The following is a 22,572-nucleotide window of genomic DNA, read 5'->3' on the forward strand; positions in this document are numbered from 1 at the left end:
AGTAGACGAGCACTTATCCCCACAAGGCTTGAGTCAGCTATTACCGTTTTACAGGTAGAACAGCTGAAAAAAATTTACTTACAGACCATCAAGTTAGGAGGGATGCCAAACTCCGAAGTCTGGACCTGCCACCACCCCCATTCTGCTTTTGAGTTCATCTGACTTGGCTGGAACTCAGATTTTTTAAAAAAATCACTTCCCAGATTTAGGGAGCAGAAGCTTCCTATTAATTACAGGTAGCTGCAGGCCAACTCTCAGAACTAGCAATAAACAAGGAGGCAGTTAGACTGCTGATTTTATCTGTGCTGGCCGTTCTAAACTTCCACTGGTCAGAAGAAAGCAGAAAGGACCACTGGTGGCTGAACTGAGAAGACCAGGGTGGCTCCTTCAGCCTCCTCCTCAATGGACTTACTTCTAAGAAGTCACAAGAGTTTAGAAAGGATCTGTCCTCTCTGAAAGATTCCTCCAAAAGCCCTCCACCTCAAGATCTTGAAAAAGAGGGATGAAAAGACTGAGCCAAAAGAATACGGAAGTAGAAGGGGTAGACAAGGTAACGTAATGCATTTAACTCAAACCTAGAGAAACCCTGGGAGCAGAGCCAGGCGAGGCCAGGGCTAAATAAGGTGATGTCAGAAGAAAGGAAGCAACTCCACACCTCCCAGCCACTGCTAGGACTGAGAAAGCAACCAAAGCTAAACTTCCAGACAGGGGCCACTCAGGTGGAGCTCCTCCCCTGGCAGAGTGGACCTACACTCTGCCTAACAATGACTAGAGGCTGTGAAGCACTCAGCCCAAGAAGGATGATGATTTTCTCTTTTCTACCTGTTCGGTGAGTACATATAAACCTACAATTCTGAGCTGCAGTCAAGACATTTATGAGTAAAACTCCTGTGCCCAAATAATTTGCAAAATGAATTCTAAGTCTTTTAAGTTTTATTTAAATAACCTCCAGTGAGAACAGAGTGGGCCAAATACTACCCCTTCCTCGTAATACCATTTCACCAAGACAGAGTAAGCACAGCCTGCCAGCCACTCCTGTGAGAGCTGGGGTGCCTCTCAATGGGGGTGGCCACGACCTCGGCCCCGGCCAGCAGCTGGGGGGACATCCACTGTTGAGCGAGGGTTCTTGATGGTTTCATCTACGGACACGATAAGGCACGCAGCCTCAGAGGCTGCAGTCAGGGCATTGATCCGCACCATAGCTGGCTCCCACACGAACGCCTCAAAGTTGTCAGCTATGTCCTCATTGTTGATGTCCACACCGTACCACATGCCCCCCTGAAAGAGCAGAAAAAGAGGGAAAGTGACGTGGAACTGCTCTCAAATTTCTTCTTGCACACCCTCTGAACGACTCGGATTGTTAGGAATCTTCAGGCTCTCTGAACCCGCTGGCATCTCCCTGAGGAAGGTGGCATCACAACAGGAGCCTGGAAGCCTCTTCCCGCCCCTCCCCCACCCCCAACCTGAGAAGTGCTGACCACAGAAGACCTCCGGGCCCTCTCCCAGGCAAGCTGCTGGCTTTTAGGGAGGCCCCATCCTCAGGTCACCTGAGGACTGCGTATGTCAAACCAGGCTTCTCAAGAGGAACACTTTCCAATCCCTTATCTCATTTCATCATCTCACTGCTTCCATTAGTCCCGATTTTACAGACAAGGAAATAGACAAAGTGACTTACTTAAAGTTCTAACACAAGTCAGAAATTAAGTCACTCACTAAATGCTGCTGTCACCACACTGAGCATTTAACAGACAGCATTTAAGAAACATCTCTAAATGAGTATTTGCTAAACAGCAGATGAACAAATTAAATTCTCAGAGAGATCACAACTTGGAGGTGGTAGAGCCATGGCCGGACTGCTGTCAGCAGGGCCCTGGAGTGCTTCACCACCAAGGAACCCAGTACACATGGTATGTGCTTCCAGGCAGGAGGCCACAGGGTTCCTTTGGTTCCTCTCACTGCACCGTGAGGAGTGATCAGACTCTTGGAAGAAGCACTGAACAAACCCTGGAACCACCAGTCCCAGCACTGGTCTTTCCTTCTGACCTCAGAGGAGGCAGGCAGTTGGTACTGAGTTTGGTTCCAGCACTATCACCTGGGCTGACCACACAGAGCTTGAGTAAGCACAACACACACTCAGAGTCTAGCCCCGTCCACCCAGTCCCTGGACACGGAGCAGAGGAATAACCCACCTGGGCGTGCCGAGCCCGCAGCTTGTTGAGGATGTTTGTGGCATCAAAGCCAGCGTTGTCACACAGCTGGCGTGGGATAATTTCCAACGCCTTGGCATAGGCCCCAATCAATAGCTGCTGTTTTCCTGGAATGGTCCTTGAGTAATCTCGCAGGTACTTGGAGAGCTCCATCTCAATGGCACCGCCACCAGCCACCACTGAATCATTCTGCAGAGACCAGACCCACCACTAAATGCAAGGGGTCCCCCGGTCTAAGCTCCAGCCATGGCCAAATTGGGCCGTTCAGTCAATAGGCCCTCTAGCCCAGAAAGAGGGCTGGTTCCACATTCCCTCCCTCAGCCCAAGCCCCAGGAAGCCCAGACATGGACCGTGTCTAGCACATCCCAACTTCAATCTGGTGAAGCTTATGGTTTCTGACCATCTTCAAGGTCACCTGTAGCTTGAGGGCACTGGCACAATCCCTGGGATGGCTGACTCCATCAGCTCCACAGCTGCTCACAAGAACAAGTCTTAGCGTTTAAGGCAGCATGACTTATTTTGAGAGACTGAGGCTGTTTCTTTATCATCTGTGAGACAAATCAGGGCCCACATGCCCCACATGGAAGGACAGGTTATACAGGGAAGGAATCACCACACAAATCCAGGGTCTCATCAGCTCAAGAGGCAGAGTGAGCTGTGCAGGCTGGAAGCTCCCAGCCTAGTACCTTGATGGCCCTTCTGACAATCATGATGGCGTCGTGCAGGGACCGCTCTGTCTCCTCCATAAACTGCTCAGCGCCACCACGGAGGATGATAGTACAAGTCTTGGCCTTGGGGCAGCCTTTGAAGAAATTGTACCTACACCCAGGGTCAAATCATACTTGTGAACTCCTTTCTGCTGCCAACCCGCTGTGTTCTAACCTCACCAAGTCCTCCCAACACTCAGCAGCTGCTCTTCTGTTCCTCACTAAGGTTCTCCAAGCCCACCCTTAAAGACATGTTCTTGGGAAGGTCTAGGGCTGTACCACAGGGGCATAAAAGATTGTGGAATCAGACTTCAGACCCAACTTGATCTTCTTCCCTCCCAAATCACTCTATATATCTGAGCTCTTTATGCCCCAAGAGATATAAGACCTCAGAAGAGAAGAGCATGTGCTATACATACACCACACCCCAAAGACGGCAGAAGGCCATCAGGCAAGTCTCGTAAGCTAGGCACACAGGGAGCCCAGGCCTACTGCTCACCTCTCGCCTCCAATCTGGGTCTCTTCAAAGACCTGGCAGCGGCCCAGAACATCTGATGACAGAGCGTTCACACTGGTCTGGATGGAGCCTCCGCAAGCCTGAAGAACACAAGACAACATCATCTAGCAGTGAAGGCTCACACGAGGCCAGAAGTGAGCTTCCTGACCCTTAGTCTTAAAGCCAATTCCCATGTTAGACTGCCATGGTGCCCCGGAGCTCTCCTCACTGGATGACCCACTCTCACCCTTGACCTCCAGGCTCCCTCTGGAAGAGGAGAAAACAAAACAGAACTAAGACACACGAAGGGCAAACAAGCCTGGTTAAAAGGAGATGGTGACCCTTTGTTTCACCCAATACCCCCTCCCCTAAACTAGGGTGCTTTGGGCCCAGCGACTGAAGCCAGGATCAGTGCTTTAGACCTGAAGCATCTTTGGTGAGATGCTCAAGAAGAAAGGGAGGAAACCTGGCCGGAAGCATCCAGACTGGAGTTTAGCCAGCTAATCATAGCCCTACTGCTAGGTTTCCTTACAAATTAGCTTTCCTGACTTGTTTGGTTAGATTAACTCTTGTATACTGAGCATATACACACTGGAACTGGAGTGTTTCATGGCAAAAAGAGTTAAGAAGACAGGTCTAGATTCACATACCAACCACTCCGGTACACCAGGGGTAAGTGAAAACCCCCCTGGGGCCACAAAGACCAAGAAGCAGCCTGTGAAAGTTTGGTTACCATCATTGTCCTCTTCAGGTCCTCCTCCGGCACTCGGCCAGCACAGAACATGTCCCTGTCAGCAAAGTACTGGGTGGCCACGTCCCCAATGGGGAGTTTGGACAAGACGACTTTGGCTCCGGAGTGATGGATCCTCTCTAACTTGTCATAAAGAATGTTCCATTCAGCATCAACAATTGCCTGATAATCCTGAAGAGACACAGAAAAGGATGAGGATGCTTTGGGGTGGAGGTTAGCCTATATGGTATGTTAAAACATAACACACCCCCGCCAAATAAAATATACTGATTTATTTGGGAATTAACAGGGGTAAACAGAATAGCCTCCTCTCAGTCCAAATATACAAGGACCCTATAAGGTAACTTAGGAATCACCTAAAACTTTCAAACACAAAGGCAGAAAGTAACCCCAGGACTGGGAGCTACTCCAGAGCTAGCACTTGCTACGGTGTGAGACATACTTTAGCCCGGCTAAGTTCTAGCTCCTCTGAGGCACTGCACCCATGGAGTTACCAATGACAAGACCCTTTCCCCCAAAGGCCATTCTGTGTTGGGGACACATTTTCCAAGAATACTTGCTTACAGATGGGTGACACTGCTACCTCCAGAGACAGCCTTGGTGATATCAATGTTGGGAGCACACCTGTCCTTGCAACACGGGACCCAGTATAGAAGGGGCAGAGTTCACATCTGCTCAAATAAGAGGAATCAAAATACTGGGCTCACTATATAGCTGAGAGGCCCCTGCAAGCCCCTTCCCTGGGGCCAGAGGATAATATTTCAGCATGTTTGCCCTATCCAAACCTCCTCAGGTCCAGGTCACTGAGAGAGAGAGAGCATAGAGTGAGAAAAGAAGTGGGCCCAGTATTTAGACATTAATATTTAGGGGGATAGGAGGAGAAAGGAGCCCATAAGGTACCTGAGAAACAAAGATAAGCCCAAGATGGCCACAAAGGCCCGAGGCTGTGGCCCAGAATGTTGCCCATCTCCATGCCACTGCCAGCTGGTAGGGCCTACCTCAACCGTGTGGACTCTGATTTCCGCATTATCCTTCTCAGCTTTCAGCTCGAGCTCAACATTTAAAAGGGCAATCATTGGATTATGGTACTTTTTGGGTTGCATTTCAAACCCAGCATAAGAGAAAGTCTTCTTGAATGCAACACCAGCTACAAGTTGGGACTCCTGTTTAAAAGAACAAACAGTTCAACAGTTCAGTACTGCCATGAAATGAAATCAAGTTAGTGGTGTGCTGGACTAATAATGTATGTCCATTTCTGTGAACCTGAAGGAGTTAACCATGTTTATGTTTTATTTCACTGTTGTAACAAAGTTTTTCCATCATCCTAAAAGCTAGGAAAAATACAGAACATATTTTGGTTGTGCCTTCCGTATAAGGAAAACCAGTTTGCTTGCAGAGACTAAGCATGGTAAAGGCCTGTTTGGGCTGTTCTCTAAGACTGACTTCCAAAGCAGGTGCCAAGGGATGCACTTTGATCCCAACTCCCCACCTCCCAGTCTTCTACACATACGTACACATACCCCTCCCTACCTGTACTGCACACGAGCACACACATACCTGTGTGCTGTAGCCTAGGTGCTTCCTCTTTCCAGATGAAAACAAAAGATCCTAAGCGTCAGAAATTTCCTGCGGTTCCCAAGCTATCATTGTGGCTACTCCCATCTTGATCCCTCAAAATATGAACTACTACCACTTGTTCCATAACAGAGCTTGCTGTGGGGCGAATTTAACAGCAGGGCATAATAGAAAGCATGCTACACTTGGGAGTGGCTTCAGTAGTATCAGAAGGCAGGTTCAAATCTCAGATCTCTTTCTTACTAAAAAACCTAGTCATTTCCCACTCCGTAAAGAAGGGTGTATTCAGTAAGTGAAGTAAGTCAGAAAGAGAAAGACAAATACCATACGATATCACTTACATGTGGAATCTAAAATATGACACAAACGAACTCATCTATGAAACAGAAACACTCACAGAAACAGACTTGTGGCTGCCAAGGGATGGGGGCGATGGACTGGGAATTTGGGATTAGCAGATGCAAACTATTATATATATAGTGGATAAACAACAAGGTCCTACTATATAGCACAGGAAACTATATCCAGTATCCCGTGGTAAACCATAACGGAAAAGAGTATGAAAAAGAATATATACATATATATGTATAACTGAATCACTTTGTTGTACAGCAGAAATTAACACAACACTGTAAATCAACTATACGTCAAAAAAATAAATCTTTTAAAATAGTGTATTCAGTTCAACGACCTATATGTTCTCTGCCACTGCTAATCTACAATCCTAGCCTATAATACTGTAGCCTATCAGTGAAACAAATTCCTACATCATTCAAATCCACAGCCTCCTAAAGGGGGTGATGCCTGAGCTGACTCAAGATGGATGAGCAGAAATTAGTCAAACAGAAAAAAGAAAGAGATGTTCCCAAGAGACAGAGGCAGTGTGGTGCAATCAGGGGATGAAAAGCTACCTGCAGTTGCTGGAATACAAAACAAGAGGGCAGGGACCAGTTTAGGAGAATCTTAAAGGCTCTGCTAAGGCCTGACTCTTATCCTGTACGCAATGTGGAACCCCAATATGCTTTACACACAGAGTGTAAACTGGGGAACTTCACGCTGCAACAAAAAATAGAATGGACTTAGGGGATGCAAGACTGGAGGAAGAGTGACCACTACCAGGACAATGGTCTAGTAAAAGAGACAGACTTAAGAAACAACAAATTGGTAGGTAAAATGAAACAACAGTGATCAACAGGTTGTGGGGAATTGGAAATATTTTTAAGGATGACCCTAGGCTTCTGGGTTGAGTGACTGAATAGTGGTGGTGATACCAGCTATGTCAAGGAATACAGAAAATATTACAGGTCTGGAGGACAACATAATGAGTGCAGTAGCAGTGAGATCCAGGAATGTGAAGCTCGAGAGAGCTAAGGGCTGAAGATATAGATCAGGAAGTTTTCAGTTAATCCTGAGAGTAAGTAAATAATTACTACCACCATTTACTGAATTGTGTGTGTCAAGTATTGTGTTAAGGGTTTTACATGCATTTAAGAGATGTGGGACAGTCTGAAGAACATATGTGTGGCCTGGAGCCCCTGGCTCTCTCGCCAGATAAGATTATTAGTTCTGATCCCTAGTTTAGTGAATGCCAATCTAATCTCAAGGGTTTACGGAAGTAGGAAGGCCCAGGAGAAAGTGGAATGTTGCTACCAAAGCAGTGTGTAAAGACAAAGTCGGCAAGCCATGATGCAAAGAATGGGCGGAAACATGAGTGGTAGTGGGGGCTGAAGATGGGGAATAGCTCAGATGACCTCCAGATTCCTCACAGCTTTATTATATAAAAAGAACCTCATCCCACTGACATGTGCCATGACAGGAGGAAGAGGAGGGAGGTGGACAGAATGAAAATGCAATTTGGAGGGGTAGAAGTCCCTCCAAAGACTTCAAAGAACAAGGGCCAGGAAATAATATTTCAAGCAGGTCTTGTCCTGTCCAAATCACCTCAGGCTGAGGTCACCCAGGAAGAGTAAAGTAAGAAGTAGAGCAGGCCAAAGACTAGAAAAGGTCCAACATGGAGACACCAACATCAAAGAAGGTTTCCAGACAGATACTTGTGTGTTAAAAAAGAACAAAGTTATAGTTATGCTGTGCAATATAGTGGCCACTAGCCAACATGTCTCTATTTAAATTTAAATAAGTGAAAAAATATGTTAAGTAGACAAAAGCAAGTTGCAGAACACTATGTATTACAACTGAGCATTTGTTTAAGAAAACAGTATTTACATTTGCACTTATAGATGCAGAGTACTTCTGGAAGGACGGGGACACACACACACACACACACACACACACACACACACACAACAGTGGCTGTATCCGGGGCAGGAGTGGTGTAGGGAACATTTGTTTTTTCCTTTAGGAATTCTATACAGTTTGAATTATGTATTATCTATTCAAAATAAATGAATAAAAGAAGGGAGAGGTTGGCCGTATCACTTGGAGAAGAATGGACTGAAATGTACTTCTCATATTTATTGAGGGTTTTAGATGATTTATCAGAGCTAGTCCTATCCCCCTCCCACATTAACAATGAGATTCTTAAAATCAGCCAGTTCAATCTTCCATTCTGCCGACAAGTAAATATAGGTCTGCAGAGGTTACAAAATGCACCTACAGGAGAAGCCTGTAGCAGCAGTATGGGGAACAGCTCCAGTCTGCCTTCCAGCCCAACATGCATTCTCTCTGTTCCTGTACCGTGTGCTCTCCTCCTACACCAAGCTGTCTGAAGGGTCAATGCGAAAGCAAGAGCCTCCTAGGGAGGCCACGGCAGGCTCACCTCTAGGGCTCCACCCTGAACCTTCTTGATTCCAATCATCTTAAGCTGCAGCAAGTCATCGAGCATCATCACCGCATCCACCACCATCTTAGCGAAGAAGGCTTTCTGCTGGGAGATCAGCTTGGAGCTCAGAGCAGTCACGGCACATTTCTCTAGCAGCTTCCTCTGCTCCCTGGGACACAAGGGTGGGACTTGCATCAGGCCTTGAAAGCCCCTCTTACCTGACTCTACTGCAATGTGGAGACAGTTTCTGTTCTAGTCTCTAAACTCAGCCCTCAACAATTTCACCTTCTGTATCTTTAGGGCAGATTATCAGTGACAGGCGGTGACTGCAATCAAAGACGTTATGAGTGATAGCTTTTAAACTACAACCTACAGCCTCTCTTGTAATGCATGGGCTGGGGCACAGCCAGAGGTCTAGCAAGAGCCAAACAGCCCCAGGCCATGCAGGGATTCCACATGCTTCTGCATTCAATTTGGTCAGGGGAAGTCAAGGTTCTGACAAAGCTCACTGCAAACTTACACTTTATCTTCCTTCTTCACAGTCACAGCGATCTCTTTGATCTTGTTAACTGCCTGCCAAGAACAGAAGCTGGGTGAGTATCTCAGGCTAAAAACAAACCGGAGAAGTGGATCCCAATAGCTCCTGCTAGCCCCTAATCCGTTTGCTCCCAAATCTCAAGCATTTCTACTCTACAGCTGAAACAACATTTCTAAGTCTTGTAGCTGCCCAGAAAAATATAAATCTCTATAGTTTAGAAAATGCCCAAAGTTAGAAATGTAGAGTAGGTATAGTTCTGAAGAATCATCAGGGTACATCAGGATTCAGCTCTGGATCTGCAGGTAACACACTAAAACAAATGAATGGAAACACACTATGACACTAAATTAGGCCAAATTTTCTGGCTTACAAACAGCACCTGTGACAACTTCTAGCACTTTATATGTTAATTAGGTATGTTATATAATATACGATACACATATTTGTATGTTAAACATGGTATCTTTTCAAAGCCACCTTTTTCAAAAGATATCCGTTCATACTTACTTCTCATGTATGATTTCATTTTAATGCCACCACCCCAAAACAGAGATAGTAAAGAGACAAAGTAAGGCACAGAGGAACTGACTTACCCCAGGTTACAGAATGAAAGTCAAAGGTCAATAAAAGCAAGGTCTCAAGATGTGCCATGATGAAGTACTTGATAAAAACAAAAATAGCTCTCACCAAGAGCTTATTATCATAGTCTATCAGGAAAACTGAGGCTTAAAGAGATTAAGTAATATACCTAGTCAAAAGCTACTGAATGGTAGAACTGAGATTCCTAGGCAGTAGAATTCAGAAAATGTCCAAAGAACCTTGTTCCCAGTCCCTCCACACCCCAATAAAGATAGTATCCTAAGAGAAATACAAAGGTGCACAAAGTGCCCAAGTTCACCAGCACTCCCATACCAACTGAGTGGCAGTGCGGAAAGCTCGGATGATGATCTGTGGGTGCAAACCTTCCTCCACATAGGGTTTCACCTGCTTCAGAAACTCTGCAGCCAGCAGGGTCACTGAGGTGGTGCCATCACCGACCTGGAAGAGGATGACAGTAAATTCACGTTTTCTCACGTTCAGGGATAAAGCCCCAAAACTCCACTTTTTAAGCAATCTACCCATTTAAACTGGGGACTGTTTAAATGGATATTAAGCCTTTTCTGGGAAGCACAGCTTTTTGCAACAAGTAGAAGAAAGGTGTTGGTGGATAGGTATTCACCCCATCTAATGGTCCTGGGCCACAAAATTAATTCCCCAGCCAGGCCATTCTCCAAAGAGGGCTGATTTGGACAAATTTCCCCAGACTATGAAATCATATATGTATATTAGCCAAGAACTTATTTATTACGGACAAGGTACTATGATAAGTAAGACAGTTCCAGAGATGCTTATAATACAATGCTCACATGTCACAAATAACCACAGTAGCAAGAGATATGAGATAAATATTCTTTAAGGAGCACAAAATACTACAGGAGTTTACAAAACAAACCTCTAAGGACCAGCTAAGGTCCTTTTTATTTTAAACACTATTCGGAATTAGCAGATCACTAGTCTGCTAATCTTTCTTACATGGCTATTTTCTATGATAGGATCTAAACCTTATTTTTAATGAAGGAGAAAAAGAATAAGAGCTTTCTCTCTCTCTCTCTTTTTTTTAAGAATAAGAGCTTTTAAAAAAACTGGCTAAACTCTGATTTAGAAGATACTTATTTTTTACTCACTTATGTCCACTGTATAATATAAGGGACTTCAGGGAGAAAAAAAGGTTACTGTGGCGAAGGGTTTAAGCTGCCAAATTCCTGGACAGAAAGGTATTCCTTTGTTGAAAATATTAACCAATCAAATCTAGACTCTTCTCACTTTAATTTTATATAAGCCATACTGTTTTATAGGCTACTGGGTCCTAACAGACCTTTTGATATAACTTCAGGACATATCTGTAATACTCTGATATGCAAACTTGTCTCTCTCAACATTTATTATCAAGACTCCAGTGTCAGAAATGGTCTTTAAAAAGGCAGACGAGTTAATGTCACTGACTTGCACACATTAAGATGGTAAATTTTATGCTAAGTATATTTTACCATCATAAAAAAATTTTCTTTTAAAAAGAAAGGTAAACTGGAAACAGTCTCCAGCCCCATCTTATACGGCAACCAACAGATGAGAGGTTAAATTATTTACCGAGCAATTCAAATGAATGACAGCACACAGGCCTGATCTTAAGATCTCAGCCACACAGTGGAAGAGCAGGAATATTAAAAGACTATTAATTCCACCTAAATATTTTCCCAAGCAATTACTTGTGAAATTATAATTTTAGACATAAAATCAAAATTTTTAAAGAAAGGACAGCAAAGGAGCAAGCAGGCATGTGTTTCACTGAAACACATAGGCTTGATTTTCCTACCTCAGCATCTTGGGATTTGGCAATGTCCACTAAAGTCTTTGCTGCAGGATGGACAACATCAAGGAGTTTCAGAATTGTGGCCCCATCATTAGAAATTGTTGCTTTGCCTTAAAAGGAACAAACACAAAGTAAAAATGTAAAGCCCTTTTCTTAAATTCTGTCTTCTAGTTGGACTTGGAGCCCATATACACATTATTGGGATGGGACAGAGGGGCTCATGGTGGGAATGAACTGATCTTTTTACAGAGTTAGCTCTGTGCGAAAAGGGCCACCTAAAATCACACATTCCAAAGACCATGAACTCCTGATTTTCCTTGAAATGAAAAAATGAGCAAATGTGCAAAGAGCACACCTCTACTGGATGTAGAAAACATTTTTAAAAATAAGAATAAATAATCATTTAGATATTCTTAACAGTTGATACCCTAGTATTTCACTTGTAAATTAATACACTAAAACATAAGGGGGAATTTGTCTTGGCAACATGATACAATGGAAGTGACCACAGGCAACTCCGGAAGGTTCTATAGTGTTTCTAGGCTAAATCTCTCTACAAAGCAACAGGCTCCTGAGCCGGGATTCTCCCATATATTCCCAGGGGGCTCAGCATTCAGGACAATGTCTGAAAAGAAACTGCTTCACAGTGAGCAATCCTTCAGAGATCTTCAGAGCACTGAGATTTCTAATGCCAACCTCTGCTAGCCCCAAACACTCTGGGGGAGCCTCCTCTTCTGCAACTGGCCTGAGGAACTCTGCAGACTTACCTCGGCCATCCACAATGAGCTTGTCCATACCACGGGGGCCCAGGGTAGTTCTCACAGCCTCAGCAATCACCTGGCAGGCACTGATGTTACTTACAAGCTGGGGGATGCCTTGGGAGCTATCAGTCCCCTCTTTCAACAGGATAACTGGTGTGGGCTAGAGAAGAAAGAGCAATTGAATGTTTTTTTTTTTGTTTTTGAAAAATAATCATTCATTACATAAGACTTAAGGAGGGAGAGGAAAAATGCTCTCATCTCCCCAGTAACAGAAATACCTGGAGGCCCTTTTAAACCACATTCCTCCAATGTCCATCCACTATATCCATTCCTTAAACTGCCTCTACCTCCAGAGATAGCATACTTGCAGGTGTGCCAGAAAATGGTTTGAGAAGCACTGATTTAGTCAAAAAGAACAAATCAAAGAATGTGTTCTCCAGTGCCCAAATGCATAAGCATAGCCCTTTCAACTGCTGACCTTATTCCCTGTTTTAAGGAATTAGGCCACGCTCAGTGTTCACCCTCCAGCAAACATCCATTTATCTGCATTAGAGCTTAATCGTAGAGAAGTATATGGGGCACTGATGCAAAACATAAGGTGCTAACAGCTTCAGATGTTGTCCTGGAGATGCCCAGGCAGACAGCTTTACCAATGATGTATAGCTGGAGTGTAGAGAAATGGCTAGGCAGAGAAACAAATGGCACCTTTGTCCGCCTCACAAAATGACAACAAATCTAATTTGCACAGCAATGTTTCCCTCTCTCATGCTGGTTCCATAAAGCCTCCTTGTGACTAATCTCCAACCAGATACCCTAAACAAGTTTTTCTCTATTTTACATTGGTCTCCAGAACAGTCACTGTTCTCGCAGAGGCTTAATCTGTGGAACTGCTTTAGAAACTCTGGGAAGACAGGGATATCTGCTTATTTTAAAGCGCCTGCTGAGGTACCTTTGCTCCAGTGACCATTAGCAGACAGTAATTCCTTACCTTAGCACACAAAACTGCTTCCTCTCTGCATCCAAGGCTGTGCCTTCAGAGATGAGCTCATGAACCAGGCCCAGTCTTCCCTGCATTTGTGACTTATTTTATGTGTGTAAAACAAATTAAGGATAAATACCGTTGCAACATTTTTGCTATGTTAGTTACGCGTGTGCTATTACGCTATGCTTTGAAATTTATTTTTTCCTGTGGATTGCAATATAAAGTTTGAAAATCACTGCCCATGTCCACTCCTAGGGGGTACTTCAGGTGTCCGAGCAGGGAAGGCATAGGAAAGCACAGGGCTTTCTCAGCCCAACAAAAAGGAACCAGGAATTCACACCCTACAAAGTCGAGCAACCCATGAGGCTGACTCCACATTAACTGAGCAGTTTCTTTAAAAATTCGACTCCTTTGGCCAGTGTAGCTGGAGGGTAGTGAGTAAGTGGAAGACTGGAATGAGGCTGAAGAAGCAGGCAGGAACCAGGTCACTACTCACTTACAGACTATCGTTAAGTTTAGATTTTAGTCCTACAAAGAAGGGAAGCCCTGGAAAGGCTTTTAGCAGAGGAATGGCATAGTCTAATTTACATTGGGAAAAACCCAAAAAACAACTATAGAAAATGGGTAAGAAGAGGCAAGATATAATGTGCAAATGCATAAAAACAGGCTGGAAAAATGTACAACAAACTCTAATGAGTAAGAGTGGTAAGTAAAAAAGTTTTGACACTTGGATATTTTGTTTTGTTTCAACTTTTTCTAACAAACATATCACACATTACTTTTTTTTTAAAGAATACTGGAAGGAAAATTCCTTCCTTTTCATGGTAGTATCCCAGGTTTAGTGGCAAGAAATGGCTTCTCCATACTCTCAGCCTTCCTTCAGGTTCCTCACAAGGAAAGCTGTGTCCCCCAAAAGGCCCCACCTTCTCCCAGTCCTGCTAAATCATTCCTCAGGGCAACCTCAAGTCACCTCTGGTCCAACCCTGCCCCGGATGAAGCCTTAGGTTTTAAATCAAAAACCAACTTGAGTCTTAATCCCTTCCTATTTCCTTCGACAGATTCTTTCACCTCTCCAAGGCTAACTTATCCAATGTTTTTATAAACTTTTTCTCCCTCTACCTCCAAATTGTAACCCCACCAACAAGAGCCACACTGCCCCGTTCTACCAAAACCACTTTCTTTCCACTAGGCCAGCAACTCCTCAGAGCCTCCATTCTTCCAAGTTTTCTCAACAGCCGTTAACATGAGCATTGGGAACAGGGGATCCCAACACTCTCTCTGCTCCTTCTTGAGCATAATGTTTATATTGCCATCCATCTTAAAGTACAAGCTTCCCAAAGGTAAGGAGTACACTAATCTCAATGTGCAGAATGCCTAGATTTGGTCACATACAAAGCAATATACAGAAGCTTTTGGTGCTGAAAATTCAACTGTTACATATCAACTGACCCTTGAAGAGCATGGGTTTGAACTGTGTGGCTCCATTTATACCTGGATGTTTTTTCAATAGTAAATACTACAGTGTTACACTATCTGAGGTTGGTTGAATCCTCGGATACAGAGGAACCCCGGATATGGAGGGCTGACTAAATCATATGCAAATTTTCAACTGAGCGGCGTCAGGTCCCCTAACCCTCGAGCTCTTCAAGGGTCAACTACACTTGAAAATGCTTTATACAAGCTGTGAAATAAGGTAGCAGTCAGTTATTTTTGGAAAAGCATCGGCAGCATGGTGATACTAAATTCACTGAAAATTCTTAAGTACAAAGCAAAGAGGCCTTGGAAGCAGCTCACCACGTTTTCCCCAAGTTCCCTATGCTTTAAAGGCCCTACAGAAATGGCAGGCTGGGTACAGAGATCATTTAAGGAGGGAAAGGTGGCAGGGCTGGATTGAGCCAAGCCAGGTCAATCAGGATGGGTCCTCTTCTATCCGTTTCAGGGGGGCAAGCACTACTATGGAAAGCCCAGCTTCTGTCCCTAAGTTACTTTCCAACCGCATTTTTACTCAAGTAAAGAAACAACAGCAGAATCCAGTAATCTGCCAAGGGTATCATGGAAGGCTTGGTAATTTCAGCTTAATAGTCTTCTTCTTCATCCTCCTTAAAAACTTTTATTAAGCATTATTAAGCTTGATGCTCTATAAAACAACAGGTGTTCATATGCTAAGGCATGTAGTTCTCAATACCACAAAGGCAAGCATACATTCTGTACGGCTGTACCAAAGACTGAGCTTTCTGGGGAACCCTTTTACCTCTCTTTCAACCACAGAAGGCTTCCAGAATATCAGGTACCAATTCAATAACAGCAAGGAGAATTCTTGGTGACTGAAGTTTCACACACCAAAAGGAGAGCTATAAATGGTCAATACAGCAAAGAAACAGAACAGACGTCAGTTCAGGAAAAACCCAAGGTGGTGGTCTGGAGCCTCTTGGTGAAGGGTTTTATCACCAGTCAGAAGAATCTTGGTTCTGATCCCCAGTTCTTTAAAGGCCAACCAAAACTCTTATGGTAGCCTTGGCAGGAAGGTGGATTACAAGGACGAAAGGGCAAGCAACCACCTAGCAGACTAGCTAACATGCTGAGTGTTACTACCTGATGGGCACTTCATACGTATTCATTCATTTAATCCTCTTTAACAGACTGAGGGCCAGAAATGTAACACCATGCTCAAAGTCACACACCTAGTAAGTGGCAGAGCTAGTTACGAACCTAGGCATTCAGTGTAGCTCCAGAGCCCTTACTCTCCACTGCTCTACTATGCTGCCTCTGCACACAAGATGAAGATGACTTCAGGAATAGTAACGTTGAAGATGGACTGAAAAAGGCAGTACTGGAGGTATGAAAGGGAGAGGGAATACAGATTAGTGCCAGGTTCCTTCTATCTTGGGTACAGGCGGGATTCACAGGGCATGTGGCCATAATGAACACCTCATAAGTGTCAGTTTGACATCTACTAGGTCAGCGATAAGCTGAGGAAGCAGGAAAAGAACAGAGAACTGAGTTGGACTGGTAGGCCAGAATGAACGAGTGAACTGCCAAGTGCACAGGGAGCAGTATCTTAGGGTTTTGCTTCAAACACTTAAAAGCTGACCCTGTTCAACAGCAACTCAGGAGATGCCACCGAGGTGCTTTGGGACCCACGTAAGGTTTCTGCAGCTCTGAGATGGAAAAAGGGACGCCGTGGAAGCGGGGAGGGGAGGAGGGCTACAGAGACACTCCAGGATTCACCAACCTCCCTAACTTAAGAAAACGAGAACCAGAGTTAGGTGGCCAACTAGAAAAGCCGCCTAATGTCACATCTGGAGGCGCAGACAGGGTCGGAGTCAGAGGCCGGGTCTTCCCACCTCTGATGCAGTGTCCCCATCTGCCCTACCTATTCTCCTGGCTGAAGAGTTGGACCTCCGACAACCAGCGGAGCCTGGTACATTCAGGTACATTATTTAAATGTAATAAATATGTGTTTACTTTATGAATGAGTGAGTTAATTAAAGTACGAGCGAAGAGGTCTGTTTCCATTTACGCAGCAAGTGAGCGACCATAGTTGAGACCTTGGGCTCGGCCCAACATAAGGTCCCCATGCTGCCTCTGCAGGTTCTAGGAAGCACCCGCTTCACATCCGCATTTTCCAGGGCAGCCAGAGCTTCCAAGTCTGGCCCTCGACCGCGTATGCACGCTCAACCCGCAGTCATTTAACCCATGTCATGATTATGGGGGCTCAGAAAACCGGGTGGCCGATGCGGGTTCGCGGCCCCGAAGCACCCTGGGATTCGTAATCCCCAGCCGGCCAGACCAGAGCCTCCTCTTGAACCCCACACAACCCTCGCCGAGGGCCCCTGCTCCGTGCCCGGGCCCACCAGGCGGCGGCGGGCCGGGATCACCCACAGACAGGGCTCGGGGGAAGGACCGAGGCAGTAGGCTGGCGGCGGGTGGGGGGGGGTGGGGGGGTCCTACTGTACCGGCCCCGGCCAGGCGGCGCCAGCTACCGACCAGATGGCAGCGGATGGAGCCAGATGCGCAAGACACCACTCACCATCATCTTGGAAGCCTATTCAGCGGCCCGGTACTGCTCTTCTCTGCGCCCGGGCCGCCCAGCAACCCCACAATGCTCCGCGCCAGAGAAACCCCCAGAAGCTTCGCCAAGTCTTTGGACCGGGAGAGGAAGGGGATGGGCCACTTCCGCCACTCTATGGTTCGCTACCACAGAGTCGGCGTGGCTAGAAGGGCCAGAGGCTGGGCCTCCGCTGGCGCTCTTACGATAAGCAGTGGTTAAGGAACAGTCGCCGGTTTTCGATGGTGCCATTCTTTTTGAGCATGTAGGATCCTTGCTTGGCCCGCGTCACCCACTAACTCTAATTCCATTTCCCTTCTCCCCTCAAACGCCAGCCCAAGGAATGCAATAAACGCAAGTATTTATTGAACGCTGACTGCGAAACAGGCTTTTGCTAAGTAAGCATTTGACGTGAGCTCATTTAACCCTCACAACGCTATCGCGATGGTACTGAAATCATGACCAATTTACAGATGAGAGAACTGAGGCTGTGAGGTTAGGTGTCCAAAATCACAGTTGTACAGTAAATGGTAGGTAAACAGGCGCGGGCACCTGGCCCCAATGCTCGTTTTCTGGCTGGGCACTGGGCAGAGCTTCGAGGGTCGTGTACATCAGTCTATGTCCCCAGAGCCTACTGACTATGAGAGCGCAAGCGCGGGTGGAACTAGGCGGGGATCGCCGGAGACCACCTGGGCGCTAGACGAATGCCTTCCCAAAGAGGGGATGGGAAGGAGGAAAGCACAACTAGGGGAAGGTAAATCGTCGTCTTGCGAAGCGGCCACAGGAAGGATCCGGCCGAGACCGCACGAGCTGATTGGCCAAGACTTTCGGCGGCTGAGGCGAGTCCTGCGGATCTCCCACCTGCAGTTCTCCCGCCCCGCCAGCCAGCGAGGTCCTACGGAGTCGCATCCAATCTGAGAAATGCTGGGGCGGGGACGGCAGTTGCAGTTAAGAGTTTAAACAAATCATTCCTCGGCCCCATTTCGCTCCACCAATAGGAAGTGGGCGGGCACAGGGGCGGAAAATGTGGCTACACGAGCAGGCGTCAGAACCAATCAGCCCTGGGCCTCGTTCCGGTGCGCCAACCGGCGGCGTGAGCGGGTCTGGGGGCGGTAGTCCAGAGCAGCTGTCAGGCCGAAGTCCGGCGAGCTACGCGCTGCAGGGCGGCTGGAGGAAGCGCGGCGCCGGGCCGGGCCCTGGAGATGGTCGCCGGCGCCGCGGGCTGGTGTTGTCTCGTGCTCTGGCTCCCCGCGTGCGTCGCGGCCCACGGTGAGCAGCAACGGGCGGGGCTGCGCTTCAGGGCGGGGCTGGCGGTCCAGCTTAAGCCCGTCTCGGGCCGGGGGCCACGGGTCACCTTGGGGACCCCGGGAATTCGGAGCAGGGCAGGTTCAGAGACGGGCGCCTGGAGTGGGTGGGTAGTGGTTCCCCAGGGACATGAACTGGGTGCGGTCTGAGGCTGGGCTGTGAGTCCTCAGCCCCCCACGTCGAAGTAAGACTCCCCCTACCCCCACTAGCGCTGACTTAGGTGGCGAAGGGGGCGAGCAACAAGGAGCAACTAGCGATACTACAAGCTGGAGATAACGTGAGCACTCACATACATAAACGGGGCCACACGTTGCTACACGTGGGTTCACAGGCACTAGCACATACGTACACACCCAACTTGTTTGCACCTACACGAGAACATAAACATACACCCATATACGTACGTGAGCACATGTGTATACCTACGCTTGATTTATACAGATCAGCAGATGCAAAGGCCAGGCAAAGATGTGTGTGGGGAGGAGGGGAAGTTTAGTGCTAATCCAGGAAAGCTTCCTTGGGAGTGTATCTGTACCCGATGGGAAGTCTCCACTCCCGGGATAAAAGGCCATATATGTAGCCCAGTGCCAAGCCAGTGGAGCTCTACCTGGCGGCTGATTTTGGACAGTAGAAAAGGACAGCTAAAGCCACAATCCATCCCAACGCTCTGGCACACAGTAGCGACTTGATAGTTTGTTGATTGACTAACAGACCTGTGGCAGCAACTTCCACCCTTTCACATTCCTCAGTCTCTCTGGGCTAAGGAAACCAGGGACTTAAGTTCAGGTAAAACATTACACTTTGGTGCTGAAGAGATCCACACCCCAGAAATATCTGGTTATTCTGGCAATTCCCTTCCTCAAAGCAGTGGAGCTGGAAATAGTTGTTCATTCATTCAACAACCTTTTTGAGTACCAACTGTATCCTAGCCACTATGTTAGATAGTGTGGATACAGTATTGAATGAAGTTACAAACTTAGGTCCTTGTCCTAGTGCAGGAGATAGACAATAAACAAAAAATTATAAATACTGTATAATTACAAATGATGTTAGAAATGTTACTGGAGAAAAAGTACATTTTGAATGGGCATAAGGGGAGAGCAGTCACAGGGCAGGTTTCTCTGAGAAAGTGACATTTAAGCTATGACCTGGTGGATGAATAGAAGTGAGCCATATAAAGGGGTAGAGGTGGGGATAGGGTGAGGGAACTTGCAAGAAGCCTTGGAGATGTGAAGAAACTGAAAGGAGGGCAGTGTAGCTTGAACATAGGAAGAGATGAGGTTGGAGGGCCAGATCAAGCAGGGCCTTGCAGACCAGAGTTAAGTTTAGATTTTAAGTGCAAAGGGAAGTCATTGAAGGGTACTGAAGTGGTGACATGATATTTGCTTTAAGATGTTTTAAGAAAATCCCTGGCAGTTATTGGGTGAATGGACCGTAGGGAGCAAAAATGGAGGCTAAGATAGACCAGTTAAAAAGCTGCAACAGCCAGGACAAGAAATGATAGTGGCTGGACTAGGGGGATGGCAGTGGAACCAGAGTCAACTTTTAAGTTTTGGTGACAGCTTGTTTGTACGCAGGCTACCACATCTCCATCTTGAAATTCCCAAGTCTGCTTCAGAGCAAAGATCAATGAATTAACCCTCAGAGAGGTTAACACTGGAGTTCTGTCTTCCTGGCTCACCTGTGTAAGCAGCAGCAGCAATAGCTGTAAATCTCTGGGGTTACTAACTCTGTCTGCATCAACTCTATCCTCTCCAGGGTAGAGACCATCTATCCTACCCACCTGGAAGACCCAACTGGATGAAGCTGGGTCTCTGGGCCCAGACCTTAACCAGCCCCGTTGAAGGCATGGGGTCCATGATCTGAACCTGAACCAGCTTTTTTCCCTGGAGCCTTCTCACCTGTACATTTTACCTTTCAGGCTTACGCATCCATGATTATTTGTACTTTCAAGTGCTGAGTCCTGGGGACATTCGATACATCTTCACAGCCACACCTGCCAAGGACTTTGGTGGTATCTTTGTAAGTTCAGGGAGGCCCCCTCATCTCTGATCCTGTCTCCACATTCCCCACACTAAGTTGAGGTGACCCTCATCGCTTCAACCCATACCTGAGTGCTGGGACAGAGAAGGGGGCAGAATCCAGCTCTGTCTTCCAGGGGCTACAGAGCCAGGAAGGGCTTCCAGCTATTCCTCTGGGTATAATACAGACCTGGGCACCACAGAGGGAAAAGCTGTTTTCTTAGGGACACGAAGTAGTGAAAAATCAAGGGCTCTGCTAGCTCCACCTCTGAACAACATGACTCAAGGCAAGTTACTTCCCCTCTCTGGGTCCATACCAACTTCCCTACCTATGTCTGGGAAAGGCAGGGTGGGATAGGACTAGACAGACCTTTGTGAGAATTAAGTAAAAATGCTCAAGTGTCCAGTACACAGAAATCGTTCCTCATTTCCCTCACACTTTGTGAGAAGCTGATAACATGGGATGGTCAGCCCAGTCCTAAAGCAGGTGTGTCTCCCCACACTCTCACCTGTCTAAATGTCTTTCAGCATACAAGGTATGAGCAGATTCACCTTGTCCCTGCTGAACCTTCAGAGGCCTGCGGGGAACTCAGCAACGGTTTCTTCATCCAGGACCAGATCGCTCTGGTGGAGAGGGGGTAAGGAGCGGACAGGCATGGGCACAAGGGGAAGGCAGGCATAGGGTAGATTCTGAGATCAATGTTGGTGGTGATGCTTTGAAATAGCTGCTTTTAAATAATTCATCTTTTTAAGGGTCTTTAAGAAACATCTTAAGATTATCCAAGCCTTTGGCCATTTACTTGTGAGCCTTTATAGAAAAGCCTCCAGGGCCCTCCTTTCATCTTCCCAGGGTGGTGGTCTGGGGAACAGAGAGCTAGGACCCCGCCTTTCCTTTGGTCTCATCACCACCTCTTCCAGGGGCTGCTCCTTCCTCTCCAAGACCCGGGTGGTGCAGGAGCACGGTGGGCGGGCAGTGATCATCTCTGACAACGCAGTTGACAATGACAGCTTCTACGTGGAGATGATCCAAGACAGTACCCAGCGCACAGCTGACATCCCTGCCCTCTTCCTGCTTGGCCGAGATGGGTGAGGGCTCTTTGTCTCTGGCTGTATCAGCACCAAGCTGGGTGCCATGACTCGGGGAGGTCAAGGGCAATCACCAGTCCCTACCCACAGGCCTCATCTTGGGATGCCCTGGTTGGAGGGCCAAAAAAGTCCTCAGGCTCTGGAACTCCCAGAGTGATGGGGACAGTGGGGCAGGATGGGGTGCCAGGAAAGTGACCATCACCACCTCTCTTCATGCTCTCCCAGCTACATGATCCGCCGCTCCCTGGAACAGCATGGGCTGCCATGGGCCATCATTTCCATCCCAGTCAATGTCACCAGCATCCCCACCTTTGAGCTGCTGCAACCGCCCTGGACCTTCTGGTAGAAGAGTTGGTCCTACATTCCAGCCATAAGCAACTCTGGGCTGGGAAGGGGAAAATCCAGGAATTCTGCTGTTTGGGACTTGGGGATAGCATCTGGGGACTGGGGGAGCCAGATAGAGGAAAAGGGCTTGGGCCTTGGCTAAGTTGAAGGAAGCCACACCACTGGCCTTCCCTCCCCTGGGCTCCTAAGTTGTCTCATGCTATGGGAAGAGGCAAGAGCCAGGCCCCAGGTCTTATGGGCTAGGGTCTGGAACTAAAGGGGCCAACAGCAGGTGGTCTGAGAGCCATCTGAGACCTGTCACATCCCACCTGGCTTCAGCCTCCCCACCCAGGGTCTTTCACAGCAGTTGCTGGAATGGTATAAGGAGCTGGTGTTTGAGGACTACATAATAAACCCTCACTGACTTTTTAGCAATAAAGCCTCTCATCAGGGTTGTAACTGTGTCCTAGAGTAAAAGCACACAGGGGTGGGAGGGGCCTTCAAACACTTATCTGGTCCCATGCTCTTGTTTTGAAGGGAGGAAATTGAGGCCCAGAGAGGATACATGACTTGCCCAAGGCC

The 22,572-nt window shown here is 46.9% G+C and overlaps 2 protein-coding genes and 1 long non-coding RNA gene across 4 annotated transcripts; 1 reads left to right on the top strand and 2 right to left on the bottom strand.

Moving 5' to 3' along the window:
• Positions 1–915: 915 nt before the first annotated feature.
• CCT7 (chaperonin containing TCP1 subunit 7) lies at positions 916–17,394 on the bottom strand. The gene is made up of 12 exons (XM_082356372.1): positions 17,237–17,394; positions 12,231–12,384; positions 11,467–11,573; positions 9,966–10,091; positions 9,036–9,088; positions 8,513–8,684; positions 5,160–5,324; positions 4,144–4,332; positions 3,414–3,511; positions 2,894–3,026; positions 2,190–2,396; positions 916–1,278 (listed from the first exon to the last, which is right to left on the bottom strand). Exons 1-12 carry the CDS (start codon positions 17,240–17,242, stop codon positions 1,057–1,059), a joined length of 1,632 nt encoding a protein of 543 aa, XP_082212498.1. The 5' UTR covers positions 17,243–17,394; the 3' UTR covers positions 916–1,056.
• LOC309611684 lies at positions 13,913–17,230 on the bottom strand. The gene is made up of 2 exons (XR_014234672.1): positions 15,916–17,230; positions 13,913–15,557 (listed from the first exon to the last, which is right to left on the bottom strand). It is a non-coding gene; the product is annotated as an uncharacterized lncRNA (long non-coding RNA).
• Positions 17,395–18,341: 947 nt separating the features above from the next.
• On the top strand, positions 18,342–22,429 carry PRADC1 (protease associated domain containing 1). 2 transcript variants are annotated; one of them, XM_082356429.1, is made up of 5 exons: positions 18,350–18,523; positions 20,481–20,581; positions 21,109–21,218; positions 21,499–21,666; positions 21,892–22,429. In XM_082356429.1, exons 1-5 carry the CDS (start codon positions 18,457–18,459, stop codon positions 22,010–22,012), a joined length of 567 nt encoding a protein of 188 aa, XP_082212555.1. In that variant the 5' UTR covers positions 18,350–18,456; the 3' UTR covers positions 22,013–22,429. The 2 variants fall into 2 exon arrangements, with proteins under 2 accessions (XP_082212556.1, XP_082212555.1); XM_082356430.1 differs by lacking the exon at positions 21,499–21,666 and having other exon boundaries at positions 18,342–18,523.
• The last annotated feature ends 143 nt before the right edge of the window (positions 22,430–22,572 follow it).

This window comes from Balaenoptera borealis (assembly GCF_965194805.1).
Source record: "Balaenoptera borealis genome assembly, chromosome: 15".
NCBI classification, from domain to species: domain Eukaryota; kingdom Metazoa; phylum Chordata; class Mammalia; order Artiodactyla; family Balaenopteridae; genus Balaenoptera; species Balaenoptera borealis.

Coding starts and splice junctions, on each gene's coding strand:
- PRADC1 (XM_082356429.1), top strand. CDS start 18,457: ATGGTCGCCGGCGCCGCGGGCTGGTGTTGTCTCGTGCTCTGGCTCCCC. Junction 18,524..20,480: donor CGCGTGCGTCGCGGCCCACG/GTGAGCAGCAAC, acceptor TTTACCTTTCAG/GCTTACGCATCCATGATTAT. Junction 21,219..21,498: donor ATCGCTCTGGTGGAGAGGGG/GTAAGGAGCGGA, acceptor CACCTCTTCCAG/GGGCTGCTCCTTCCTCTCCA.
- CCT7 (XM_082356372.1), bottom strand. Junction 4,333..5,159: donor TCAGAGTCCACACGGTTGAG/GTAGGCCCTACC, acceptor GTGTCTCTTCAG/GATTATCAGGCAATTGTTGA. Junction 2,397..2,893: donor TTGTCAGAAGGGCCATCAAG/GTACTAGGCTGG, acceptor TGGTCTCTGCAG/AATGATTCAGTGGTGGCTGG.